Source organism: Petaurus breviceps, unplaced genomic scaffold (genome assembly GCF_028583685.1).
Source record: "Petaurus breviceps papuanus isolate PSGF00001 unplaced genomic scaffold, PetGlider_PUasm1.0 90919, whole genome shotgun sequence".
NCBI lineage: Eukaryota > Metazoa > Chordata > Mammalia > Diprotodontia > Petauridae > Petaurus > Petaurus breviceps.
The window spans coordinates 30,479,417-30,492,394 of NW_027187378.1; the positions used below are offsets into that span (position 1 = coordinate 30,479,417).

The 12,978-nt window shown below is 50.2% G+C and overlaps 1 protein-coding gene across 2 annotated transcripts; it reads left to right on the plus strand.

The window, feature by feature from the left end:
• The first annotated feature begins 491 nt into the window (after nucleotides 1-491).
• Nucleotides 492-12,262, plus strand: PHYHIP (phytanoyl-CoA 2-hydroxylase interacting protein). Of its 2 annotated transcripts, XM_069075707.1 has the most exons (6): nucleotides 494-680; nucleotides 1,461-1,703; nucleotides 6,090-6,277; nucleotides 7,459-7,633; nucleotides 8,406-8,523; nucleotides 9,903-12,262. In XM_069075707.1, exons 3-6 carry the CDS (start codon nucleotides 6,110-6,112, stop codon nucleotides 10,435-10,437), a joined length of 996 nt encoding a protein of 331 aa, XP_068931808.1. In that variant the 5' UTR covers nucleotides 494-680; nucleotides 1,461-1,703; nucleotides 6,090-6,109; the 3' UTR covers nucleotides 10,438-12,262. The 2 variants fall into 2 exon arrangements, with proteins under 2 accessions (XP_068931809.1, XP_068931808.1); XM_069075708.1 differs by lacking the exon at nucleotides 1,461-1,703 and having other exon boundaries at nucleotides 492-680.
• The last annotated feature ends 716 nt before the right edge of the window (nucleotides 12,263-12,978 follow it).

Genomic DNA, 12,978 nt, shown 5'->3' on the forward strand with positions numbered 1-12,978 from the left:
AGAACCAGTCTCTGAATTCCTACTGTCCTAATTCTCTGGGCGGCAGATTTTGTGCATCATTATGCAGTTTCTCATTTGCTGTTTCATATGTATAGTTCTAGGAGCAAGGCTATAAACTCCTTGAGGCCACGGACCACATCTTATTATATCCCTTTGGTCTCCCCCCATAGTATTAGGCAACATAGTGGTTTCTCCATCAATGCTAGCTGCTTGATTACAATCCCCTAAATCATTTTTTTCTTCAAAGTGTCACCTCAGAGTCCTTATTTCTTGGCAAGTAGAATATTTCCTTGCAGAAGTGAGTGTGTGCCCTGACACCCAGGGCTCAGGAGAGTGTGTTTAGCACAAACCCTGAGATTGACCTGTGCTTGTCTCCTCCTGACAATAAAGTTTTAACAGGGATGGGCACAGTTAACTAACTGCTTGTTCTCCCACAACGCTTCTTGTGTATTTTCCACACCCTTCTGGCTCTACTGCTTCTCCCACTCCTTTCCCTAATAGATCTTAACTTCTAGCTGACGCTCATCAACCAAGCATAGTTCACCACCCCGCCCCCTTTCTGCAGAAGACCTTATTGCCTTGTTCTGTGACTGGGAGGGAAACTGAGCCACCCACCCCTTGCTGAAAAGTTCCAAGACCAGGCAAGAATCAGACTGAGGACAGAACGCAGGATTCTATTGGTAACTGCCCCAAGCAATAGGATCCCATCCCCAGCCTACTCTTTCTTCTCTTTTTCCCTTTCCTCAATTAGAAACCCTGAGTTGGGGCTTCCTGGCCCAACGCTTCTTAATTCCAGTGCCTTTTCTCTTTCAATTATTTCCCATTTCTCTTGTATAAGCTTGTTTGTATGTATTTGTTTGCTTGTTATCTTCTTCATTAGATTGCAAGCTCTTTGAGAGCTGGGACTGTCTTTTGTATCTTTCTGTATCCTTGGCACTTATCATGGACATGCCTGGTCCATAGTAGGCATTTAGTAAGTGTTTATTGACTAACTGACCACTCAGTACCCTCTCTGCCTATGGACCATCATTCTGAAGTTTGGGGGCTGCAGTCAAATCAGACATCTCCAAGAAGGGGCAACTTTTCTCTAGGAGGAATGGGGAGGGGGGGGAAAGGGTGTCAGTCATCATCAAAAGCAACTCTGTTCGTTCGTTCCCTGGGAGACCCCCTCCCTCCCTGCCCTTTCCTCCTCCCACCCAGCCCCAGGGAGAGCAGGGACAGAGCTTCTTTATCACCTGACACTGTGCAGTCACCGTTCCCATTGGTGGAGCCAGATTCAGTTGGTCTCTCTCTCTCTCTCTCTCTCTCTCTCTCTCTCTCTCTCTCTCTCTCTCTCTCTCTCTCTCTCTCTCTCTCTCTCCCTCTCTCTCTCTCTCCCCTTTTCCCTTTCCTTCTCTCTCCTTCTCTTGCTCTCTCCCCTCCACGTTGCTTTGATTTTTCTTTTCCTCCTCTCTGTGAAGCTAGGGGACGTTTCACTGGAGATAGCAGGCAGTGTGTGCCCCAGAGAGAGAGACAGGCGCTGCCAGAGGAAGAAGCCGCATGGAAGAAAGGTCCTCAGTTGCCAGGAGCCCAGCCAGCCAGTGCTGCTGCTTGTAAAGCCGGGAGTGCAGTGCCTTGTGCCGGCCCTAGCCCCTCAGGGGATCAGGTCCGGACAGTGTCCCCGTCCTTGCCAGGTCTTCTTCTGCAGTACCTGGGGGAGACAGGTAAGGTGCTCTCCCTCCCAGAAGCAACCTGATGCCCCCGGGGGCATCACAAGCACTGGGATAATTGCGAGGGGGTGGTTAGGAGCTACAGACTGTCTGGTCCTCTTTGCGCTGCTCTGGATGCTCACCCTGGCATGTGTGTAAAACAAATAGCATGCTCCCCCCTCCCCCTTCCCAGGAAGCTTATGGTAAAAGTGAGGACTGGCCTCGGGCTCCAGGGCACAAGACTGCTCGGTCACCTCGTGACCAGTGCTGCTGCAGTGAACGGTGCCAATGGGGACACAGCAGGTCGGGAGAAAAGCCTTCTGCTGGCATATGGGCTGCTTCTGGGTATGTGCGTGGCAGAAATATGGGTGCCTGTGTGCGCAGCATGTGCGCATGTTGGGGGGGCAGCTCCCTAGATGCACAGAGACATATGAGCGCAGAGCAGGAGGGGGACATGGTATCTGGATATGGGTTCATGGCAATATGTGTGTTTTAACCTGCATGCCCATGCGTATCAGTCTCTGAGTCCCTATGTCCATGTGAAGAGCACGGGAGTAGTTTATTGGTGGAGGGCTACTTTGGCATGTGTTGGCATGTGCCCATATGCTGTAAAATGGGCCTGGTGTGGGTGTGTTATATGTATCATATGTGCACATACAAGTATGTGGGGGTGTTCCCCCACCTTGGGGGAGGAATGTGCTCCTGTCATCTCTCCATGTGGGGAAGTATAACTGTAAAGCAGGAAAGTGATTGATAGGTGGGAGAGAGAATAAACGTTCATGTGTGAGGGTGTTTTTAGATGCAGGTTCCTGTGGGTGTATAATCTGTACAGGTTCGCCACCGTCCTGACACACAGTGTACTGTTAAAGCCTGTCTAGAGGCAAGCTAGTCACACACACGTCTGCTCATGTGCCTGTGGGGGGCACCAGGAGAGCAGGCATGACCTGTGTGCATGTGTGCTCTTGAGAACCAACATGCATGTAGCTTTCTTGGGGAGGTGGAGTCATACATCTGTATCTGCTGTACACACTCACCTCTGAATACGATTTGTGAGTGAGAAATCCTACTAGCTGAGATGCACATACATGACGACGTCTGTGGATAGGACAGCTATGTGGGTGGGATAAGCATGGGGGACTGTTAAAACATGGAAGGAAGGGCATCATAGGCAAAAGATATAGGAATACATAGAGGACTGTGTTTGCATGGAGTTGGAGTAGCCATGTCGAAGCGTGTGAGTTGGTATGGGCAGGCTGTGGAGAGTAGGGCGTACACATGGGTGGATGTATTCATGTGTATGTGTATGTAGGGAGCAGCGTCTATCTACGCATATGCCGCCGTGTGGATGTGAGAGTGCATGTCTGTATGTGGGTATACATGAAAGTGTAGGGTGTTGTCTCAGCCTGTCCCTCACACCCTGCCCTTCCCCAACTTATCCGGGCGTAGGAGACTGAGTGGCTCACCCCCACCCTCCATCCACAGGAGCTCTGGCTTTATGGCTTTCCCAGTATCAGCCATGCTCCCAGAGCAAGGATGGTGGAAGCTTCTTAGCCTCCCCAGATCCTAGGGGGAGCAGGGAGAGTAACCAGGAGAAGGGGTAGTGGCCCTGACACTGAAGGCCACACTTTCCAGATTCCCCTGCCTTAAATAGCAGCTGTTTCCTTTAGTAGAACCTGAAGGGATATGGGCATCAGTGTAGGAATTCATGCCTTCTCCACACAAATTGGTGAGGGGGCCTCCTGGTTACATACCAGGGCTAAGCTGTGGCTCTGCAGTCATCTCTGCATACATGGAAAAGGTACAGAGGTTTGCTTGGTTTTACCAGTCATGTCCCAGTGATTTGTTAGCTGGCTTATTCTCCTAGGGTTGCTCCCAGGGCAGCATATTCTGTTCTGTAATCCTGTGGTTTCTCTTGGGTGGCATTCAACTGCTTGTTTTCCAAAGGATCCTAACATCTACATATCCTTACCCATGCTCATAAACAACCCATGTGCCATACTCTGTAAAGAGACATCCAAATGGTGCTGCCAATCAATAAACATCTATTAAGCACCCACTATGTACCAGGCACCGTGTTAAGTGCTGGCAAGGTACGGGGATAGCTGGTTGAGCTTCACAAGTGGCAAGGAAGTATTGTGGAGTTGAAAGGCCAAGGCACAATACAGAAACAACACCATTAAAGGCCTGATTCTATCCCATCCATACACATACATGGTACTTGCTGCCCAAACATCTCACAGTTAAATGTGGAGGCTCTGAGCAGTCTTAACTGAAGGGAAAAGTATAAGCTGAACAGGTAGCTAAAAATAAAAGCACCCATTTCTCAGATAGGCACAAAGTAAACACACCCTCTAAACCCATCCATCACTATTCCTTCTAAGTCCTTGGAACATGAACAGAGTAGACAAGGACATTGCATTTAGAGGAAAACCAGGCATCCTTCTGCAGGGACCTAGGCTGTGTAAAGAAGGAAAGACAAATGAAAGAGGAAAGAGGAGAGAGAATGGAAGAATGAAAGTGAACCAGGGAAGAATAACAACCAGAAATTGGATAGCACTTTAACATTCACCATACTTTACAGTATACTTTTAGTTCATTTGATCCCCACAACAACTCTGTGCAGTAAGTAGTATTGCCCTATTTTTTTCAGTTGAGGAAACTGAGGCTCAAAAGTTAAATGACTTGCTCATGGTCATGTAACTAGTAAACACCAAGGGTAGGATTTCAAACTAGGCCTTTCAGGTTCAGAACTCTTTTCAATACACCATGATAGAGAGGAAAAGAGAGGAGATGGAAGGGGAAAGAAAGCCTGGGATGGTAAAAGGAATAGAAAGAAAGGGGAGAGAGATCACAACAGAGACCCGGGCCCCTCCAATCACTCATCTCCAGACTTCCTCCTATCTCCCTCCTCACATGTAGAAGTTGGCATCCCTATGCCTGAGGAAGTCACACCAATAGATGATATCCTCAATGCCTGGCTAAAACAGTCGCCTTTTTTTCTGCTGTGTCCCCTTCTAATTAAAACCACCCATGATGGTGCAAGGTGAAACTGGGTAGGAATAAAACAACATCACTTTCTTGCTGTAGAGGCAAGGAAAGTTGTGGCATGATGGCTAACCCAGGGGTAGGGAACCTGCAGTCTGGAGGCCACACTTAAGGGTCTAGAGGGTCACATGTGGCCTTGAGGCTACAGGTTCCTTACCCCTGGGATGTCCCATTAGCCTTAAAGTCAAAGACCTGAGTTTTGACCCGAGGTGAAAAGATCTGTCTAAGATGCTCTCTCTCCACTTTCAGTTTCATCCTTAGCTAAAGGGAGATAACAATACTCATGTCACCTAAGTCACGCAGTTATCTTCAGGAGATTTGATTTGCAAGCCTGATTTAGATAGGGATTATCATGATTATCCTTTGACATTACTCCTGTGAAGTGACAGAGACAAGGGTAGGGGAGATGCTGGGAGAAAGGGGAAGAAAACAGATGGTACTACAACCAAGTAGGCGTTTATTAAACACTTAGTATGTACCAGGTACTGATGGGACAGGTTAAGAGGGAAAGAGAAAGATATTGTGATAGCATGAGACACGCAGAGATCCTGAGAGACAGAGGGGAGAGAAGAAAGGCTATTAACAGCTCAGGAGGAAAGGCGCTCCCTGTGGCATTAGGATATGATACCCACATCCTATCTGGGAACTCCTTCTACGCACACCTGTTCTGCCCTGTACACTTCTGTGCCACCTGGACAGGGTGGGCTATTCACCTGAGTTATGAGAGTCTATTTTTTAAAAGAGATAAAGAAAAGAATATCCACTTCTTCTCTCCAATATCCCCTGTGGCCATTGGATCTATCTGAATCTACCTCCTCCCTTCCTATTGCATTCCCTAAAAGTTACCTCTTGCTATCCCCCTTCATTTTCTTTTCCCCATCATCTCCTCCCTTCCCCCATCACTGTCCCTTTCTTTTTTTGATGCCTGCTAGCCCAGAGGCACCCCCCCTTCCTCCCCAGCTCCATCTGCTCAGAATCTGTCCTGCCCTGTGCTTGCAACATTCTCATTGCCTCTGCCACCTGCCAGGTGCCGTCTGCTACGCCTTCCCCTCTGCAGAGAGCTGAGAACTGCAGGGGGGCTGCAGAATGGGAGAAGGCACCCTTCCTACCTCCCAAGCTGGGGGAGGAGAGTCCTCCCACTCGACAGAACCCTGGTTCTCCCTAAATGCTTCTCTCAGATCAGATCTGGGGATATGGGGATACTGGCATGGCTGCAATGATCACCCTTTCTGAACCTAGGTTTGCATATGTGTGAAGGTGGAGGGTAGGGGTGGTGGTGGGGAAAGTGATAGGAGGGGATGGTCCTGGGGAATCCATAGGGAAATAGCATTGACTGCCCCCCCACCATTCCCACAGGAGCTGAGCCAGAGGAGAGCATGGAAATGCTGCTGTCCACCCCACACAGCATTGAGATCAATAACATCACCTGTGATTCCTTTCGCATCTCCTGGGCCATGGAGGGCAGTGACCTAGAGAGGGTCACTCATTACTTCATTGACCTCAACAAGAAGGAGAATAAGAACTCCAACAAATTCAAGCATAGGGTGAGTAAGTGGCACGTTGGGTGACTATCTTCTTCCCCTGGGACTATTTTGAGCGTGAAAAGCCAAGAAGAAATTCAGAAATAATAACACTGAACACTCACCCCTTCACATACACAAACCCCTCAGGTAGTTCTTGAGCCTTCTGGGCAGCCAGCAGGGACCAGCAGTCAGGTGAAGGATTGATACACTACTCCTGAGGTCCAAGTCTCAAGTTCAAACCCAGCTCCAGCCTCAGATTCTGGAACCCCTTGTGGGTGTTGATTGGGAGGTCCCCATGGAAAGGGGGATTGTTCTTGTCATCTACCCCAGTTCTTGATGACCAATGGCAGGCAGCCTCACCCCCAGACTATCTCTATCCCTGCACCCTCTAGCACAATTTATCGGGGAAGATGTCAGTGTTACCCACAGTTTCCTTCACCTGTGAGGCATTTCTCTTCTCCAGGAGGAGATCTCCACTCTGAGGAATGTGGAGAGCACAGAAGGAAGGTTTCCACTTTCCCAAACTGAGGAAAAAGGAAGGGAGAAGAGGGAGGTGGGAAAAAAAAAACTGGTCCACATGATCATAGAACATCAAAACAGGTTACTCACCATCCCCCCCTGGAACTATTTCCTTTGATCTGGGTGTCTTTTGGCAGGCCAGTTGCCACAGCAACTGAATGCTTAACATCACCACCATCACCACCACCACTGCCATCCCTCTACCTCCCCCCCCCAACATAAGTCATTTTTTCTTTCCTCCCCGGCTTCTTAGCATTTGCTGTTGCCGTGGAGACAGCTCTGCAGTGCGGTGTGCTCTTCGAGAAGTCTTCCTCAAAAAAAGAAGGCCTCACCGCCCCCAACCTTAGGGCCCTTCCTCCACCAGTCTTTCTTCTCTAGCTCCCAAGAAAACTGGATGTCAGGGGAATTTGGGGGCTAGGGGATGCTGGGGACAATCCGAGCTACATTAATGATTACATTTGATATTAGAGGGGAAATAGTGGTTAGTTCATGGGTGGTGGTGTGAGTCTCCCAAGCTTTGGGCCCTCATTTTGTGAGACCCACCCCCATCCCTCACCTCCCCCCAGTGGGGGGTGGTTTCCTGGTGAGTAGGAGGGAAGTTTCAGGTATGCTGGAGGCAGCAGAGTGGGGAAACCACCTAGCCTGACTCCTGGTTTCTCATCTTCTTCTGTCCTGCCCTATAGGATGTGCCCACAAAACTGGTGGCAAAAGCAGTGCCTCTGCCCATGACAGTTAGGGGTCACTGGTTCCTGAGCCCCCGCACAGAATACAGCGTAGCCGTGCAGACTGCCGTGAAGCAGAGTGATGGAGAGTACCTGGTTTCCGGATGGAGCGAGACAGTTGAGTTCTGCACAGGAGGTAGGAAAAGGACCTTTATGAACCAACAGCTCCCCCGCCAGGACCTCTTCACCTCTGGGCCCAAAGGCAAGGTTCCCCAACAGCCTCTTCAGATGAGCTCCCTGAGTCCTCCTTCTGAGGGGCCAAATTCGCAGCTCTCCCCATCCTCCCAGCCTTTTCTCATGGATAGTTGTGGATCCAGCCCATTCTACCCAAACGCAGCCATGGGATGAGCAGAGGATGGTGCATACACCTGGCACCCTGCTGGCCTTCTCCAATAAAATCTCCCTTCTCCATGCCAGGGTTCACTCACTAGTGTGACTTGAAGGGTGTCAGGAGGGTCCACACCCCCAAATGTCTCCCTATGGAGAAGCCAAATGCTGTCCTGTGGTCTGGGGGCCTCTTCTAGTCCAGTTACTCCCAAGAAGGGGAGCTCCCCCACAGCTGAGGGACTTAGCACAGATCATTTGATCTGCTACTCTCCTCAGGGACAGAAGAGAAGGAGAGATGATGGGAAAGACATTGAAAAGAGAAAAATAAAAGAGCATCGCTGGGGGTGCGGGTGTTAAGCGATGTCCAAAGCGTCGACATCAGTGTTTTACTGATGGCTGGGGTCTGCCTATCACTCCTGTTTATGAGCCCACCAGAAATCCAGGGCCCAGCCAATTGTCCCAGGGGATTTGGTTGGTCATAATTGTGGGGGGGAGGGGATTTGTAGAATAGGGTGGGTGGCTTAAAGACAGCACTGCCCCCAACTGGTACAACCCCGGTGATCACTTGGGGCTCCTTGTAGATTATGCCAAAGAGCACTTGGCCCAGCTGCAAGAGAAGGCTGAACAGATTGCTGGGCGGATGCTCCGATTCTCTGTCTTCTACCGCAACCAGCACAAGGAGTACTTCCAGCATGCCAGGTACAGTAGGCCTGGGCCCCCCGAGCATATCTTTCTTGCCCCCTCGTTCGTCCTGCTCCCTCTTTTGGCTCAGCCTTTCCACCTCTCTATGCATGGGTCATCCCCTCCTTCCAGGCACTCCTGGTTGGAATTGTCTTGGCATCCTCAGCTGACTAGGAAATCTGAGACCTGGGGGTCCCTACCCAGCATGTGTGTGTCCACTACATCGAGTTCAGCTGGTAGAACACGGTGCCACTGAAGTTATGGGTTGGATCCTCGTGAGGGCCGACTAGCTTCACTTTCTTCCCCATCTCAGTCTTTAATACTGAACAGATCCACCGTTTTCCAAATTGATTCCCTTAGTCAATAAAGAGCATCAATGTTAATTTATCTCCCACCGCTAGAAAAACTACTAAAAAGTGCATGCCTTTGGGTGGTGGGTTAGTAGACTATATCACTGTCATATGCTAAATGTTAAAAAAAAAATCATTAGTATTAGCTTCAGATAGGGACAGAGGGCTGAGAGAATGATACAGGATCACAGACCCAGAGCTAGAAGAAATCTCAGAGGCCATCTAGTCCAGCCCCTTTATTTTACAAGTGAGGAGAGCCCAGAGAGATTAAGTTACTCATGCAAGGTCACAGGGGTAGTTATCAGAGGTGGAATTGGAACCCAGAGCCAGATCCCTATCTGCTGTATACCACATTGCTTCCCACAATTTTAATTCTGTTTTAATCAGTCAGTCAAAAAGCATTGTGCCTTTAATCCTTTAGTGCTAAGCACAATTCCACTTCTATGGGGAACCTACTGGCATCTTTTTGAAGATAGGATGCCTCTGGGAAAGCAAGGAAGGTAGGTACGATGGAAGGGACACTGGATTAGGAGACAAAAGAGCGGAGGTATCACTTAGACCCTGTAGCAGCTCTGGGCAGTATATCAAGCCTAGATGTGGAGTCAGGAAGACCTACTTTCAGATTACAAACTCAGACACTTGGCAGCTATGTGACCCTAGGCAAGTGACTTAGCTTTCCTGTGACTCAGTTTCTCCCACAGTAAAATGGGGATAACAACGGCACCCACATCTAAGGTTTGTTTTGGGGACCAGATGAGATGTGTGTAAAGTACTTTTCAGCCTGGCTTTGGACCAGCCACTTGTTCTCTCCCTGAACTTTTATCTCCCTAGTTTATAAAATGAGGGGTTTGGCTTAGATCGCCTCTGAGTTCTAAGAACTTCCAGCTTGAATGTGCTAGGCATCTACATTTGGCTTGAAGGGACTAGTGATCAGGATGTCAGAGCCTGGTTGCTGGGGCAAGATTTTTCCTCCTCTTTTGCCCACAAAGCAGCAACAGGCTGCTAACAGACCCCATTCTCTCCCCAACCTCCCTCCTGGCCCAGCAGGACTCACTGTGGGAACATGCTTCAGCCTTACCTGAAGGACAACAGTGGGAGCCATGGCTCTCCTACCAGTGGGATGCTCCATGGTGTCTTCTTCAGCTGCAACACTGAATTCAACACAGGCCAGCCCCCTCAGGACTCCCCATATGGCCGCTGGCGCTTCCAGATCCCAGCCCAGCGCCTCTTCAACCCCAGCACCAACCTATACTTTGCGGACTTCTATTGTATGTACACAGCCTACCACTATGCCATTCTGGTATTGGCTCCCAAAGGCTCCCAGGGTGACCGGTTCTGCCGGGACCGCCTTCCCCTTCTGGACATTGCCTGTAACAAATTCCTGACCTGCAGTGTGGAGGATGGGGAGCTGATCTTCCGTCATGCCCAGGACCTCATCCTGGAGCTCATCTACACGGAGCCCGTCGACCTGTCGCTTGGCACTCTGGGTGAAATCAGTGGACACCAGCTGATGAGTCTTTCCACTGCTGATGCCAAGAAGGACCCCAGCTGCAAGACCTGTAATATCAGTGTGGGGCGCTAGGGACTCCTAGGGGCTGGGGGGGAGGAGGGGTGGGTTGTGAGGGGACCGATGTGGAGAGGACAAGGGAGAAGTGGTTATGGGAGGGAACATCAGTTATCATTGGACGAGGGAGCTGGGCTTCTCTCTTGTCTCCTCCTGACCCCCATTCCTATACCATGCTACCCTCTCTCACCTTCTCTCCCAGCACTAGTGGGATAGAGGAATTATGGGTGAATGTATCCCCTTTTCAGCTGGCACTGGCAGCTTCTCACTCCCATTGGAAGCAAGTCACAAAAATCCTTTCTTGTCCAGAAGGGCCTGGCTATTGCTTCCCTAGGCATGGCCCACCCTGTGTCCGATGGATTTGGCAAAGGTTTTGGCCAGGTGTGGGTGGGCTGGCTTTTTTTTTTTGAGGTTTCCTTTCTCTTCTAGTCTCCCTGTTCTGCTGTTCCCACTTTACTCTTACCTACCACTAGGTAGTACTGCCCTAGTCTTGGATAGGGCTTCTGGTACTCAGTCCCAGCCCCCGTGGAGACTCTTTAGGCTCTATCTTCCTGATGCTTGTTTCCAGGAAAGATGTGTAGGGAGCTTGGAGAGCTCCTCTCCTCAGCCCCAGCCCACCTAATCCCAGAGCCAACCGTGAAACTCCCCCATGTCTTTTTTTGAGCCAGGAACTCAAATACCTATCCCCTAAGCAGCCCCTACATCCAGGCCCAGACCTCTTTCCTCTATAAATAGTCTCCTTTCAATGTGACTCCTTGGCTGTCCCTTGCCCCCCGCTATATCCCTAGGAATGGCTACCCTCCCCCTCCCCCCGGGGCCTCCTGCTTCTCAGAATGGGGGCCTTCTTTCTTTTCTATGCCTTGTGGGCACTTAGCTGTTGTTTTTGTTCGTTTTTTTTCCCTTTCTTTTTCCTTCCTGGGAGTTGACGTGCCCTAAGGCACCTGCCCCTTTGTCCCAAAGCAGCAGAACTTAGACTATAATTAATTGGGGTTGAGGATGGGGAGCAAGGGGTAAGGGAGGCACTGGTACTCAAAAATGCCCTTTCTCCAGCCAGGAACGGACTGTTTACCCCAGTCAGGGCCAGCATGGAGCTGGAGTGCCACATTCTTTCCTCCAGGGCCCCTGGCACCATCCTTAGCTAGGCTGCTTCTCCCTCTGTTTGCCATGGTGCTGTGCCTGTGTTGTACCTGTGCCTAAGTCAGACTGTGGCTTCTCCCACAACCACCTGCCCAGGCCTTTCCTTTTCACCTGGAGGAATTCAGCAGAGCCTACCAGGGCCCATTGGATTTTGCAAGAGCAGGTCCCAATTAGATGTGGTGTCCCCCTTTTGTTGGATTACTTGGGACTCCCAAGGAAAACATGCCATGTGTGGGGCAGCCACCCAGGGCTTCCCAGTGATTTCACATAGTTGTTACTTACTCGTGATCACAGGTCAGGGGATAGACTCCTAGGAAGGAACATAAGAGCAGGTGAATCCCTTCTTGGGGATGGGTAGTTAAGGGGAGGTCAGAGCTTAAGTCAGGCTGATAAGGAGATAACCGAGCCAAAGGAGTACAGATACTTTTCTGAAAACAAGACAACTTTATCCCCAGATGGAAGGATTGAGTGGCTAAAGGACTGTGTCCCTGGGATGGGGCTGAAGGTAGCTGGGATGAATGGATTGGGCTCTGAGATGCTTGGAAGAGGAGAGGACACAGACACTTCTGGCCCTTCCTGCTCCCTCTGCTTACTACAAAGCCAGCAAGAGGTCCTTCCCCTCTGCCCCAGCCCATGTGTCTGACCTTTGCTGACGGCCTGCCTGTGCTGTGCTTACAATGTGCATCAATAAACCACTACCGCCAGAGCCCCCACCTACTCCTTCCTTGGGCAGGGTTGTGGGCTGGGGTCTATATGTCTTTCCTATCTAAAAGGGAAACCTGGAAGCACTCTCAGGGGTCACTAGATCTATTCAGGAAAGGGATCTCAGGAATCCTGTTCCAAAGCCAAAAGGAATTGGGATTGAGGGACACTCTGTGTTGCAATCCCCCTTCTTGGAAAACAGGGCTACAATGCTCCTCCAGGAATTGGAGAGCTGGCACAGATCTTAAAGATCATCTGTCTAGTCCGGTGCCTTATAGGCAGGGAAACTGAGGCATAGAGCCGTGTACGTGGCATGCCTAAGATCCCCTAGCTGATTACCAGTAACAACTGTGACTGGCCTCCCAATCTGTTCTTTCCAATAGACTTTGCTGCCTAAATTCCAAACCTGGAAGCCCCCTCCCCCTCGCCAGGCTCTAAAAGGTCTGAGATGGTTCTGAGTCACATCTTCATCAGTTATAGTTATGAAAATGGCCCCTCTGCCTGAGCAGAAAAGATCCAGAAAAAGCCAAGCAGCCCATTGGCTCTTTGCATGCCTCCCCCGGGAACTACTAATGTATAAGCATTAATGAGCACCCTTTCTGAACACAAGGAGGGCCAGCAGGCTGGGTGAAGGCTCTCCCCCAGGAGAAAGACAAAAGCAGCCCATTGGCCTGAGATGGAGTGTGTGCCCAGGGCAGGTCACAGACAGGTTGAGGGCAG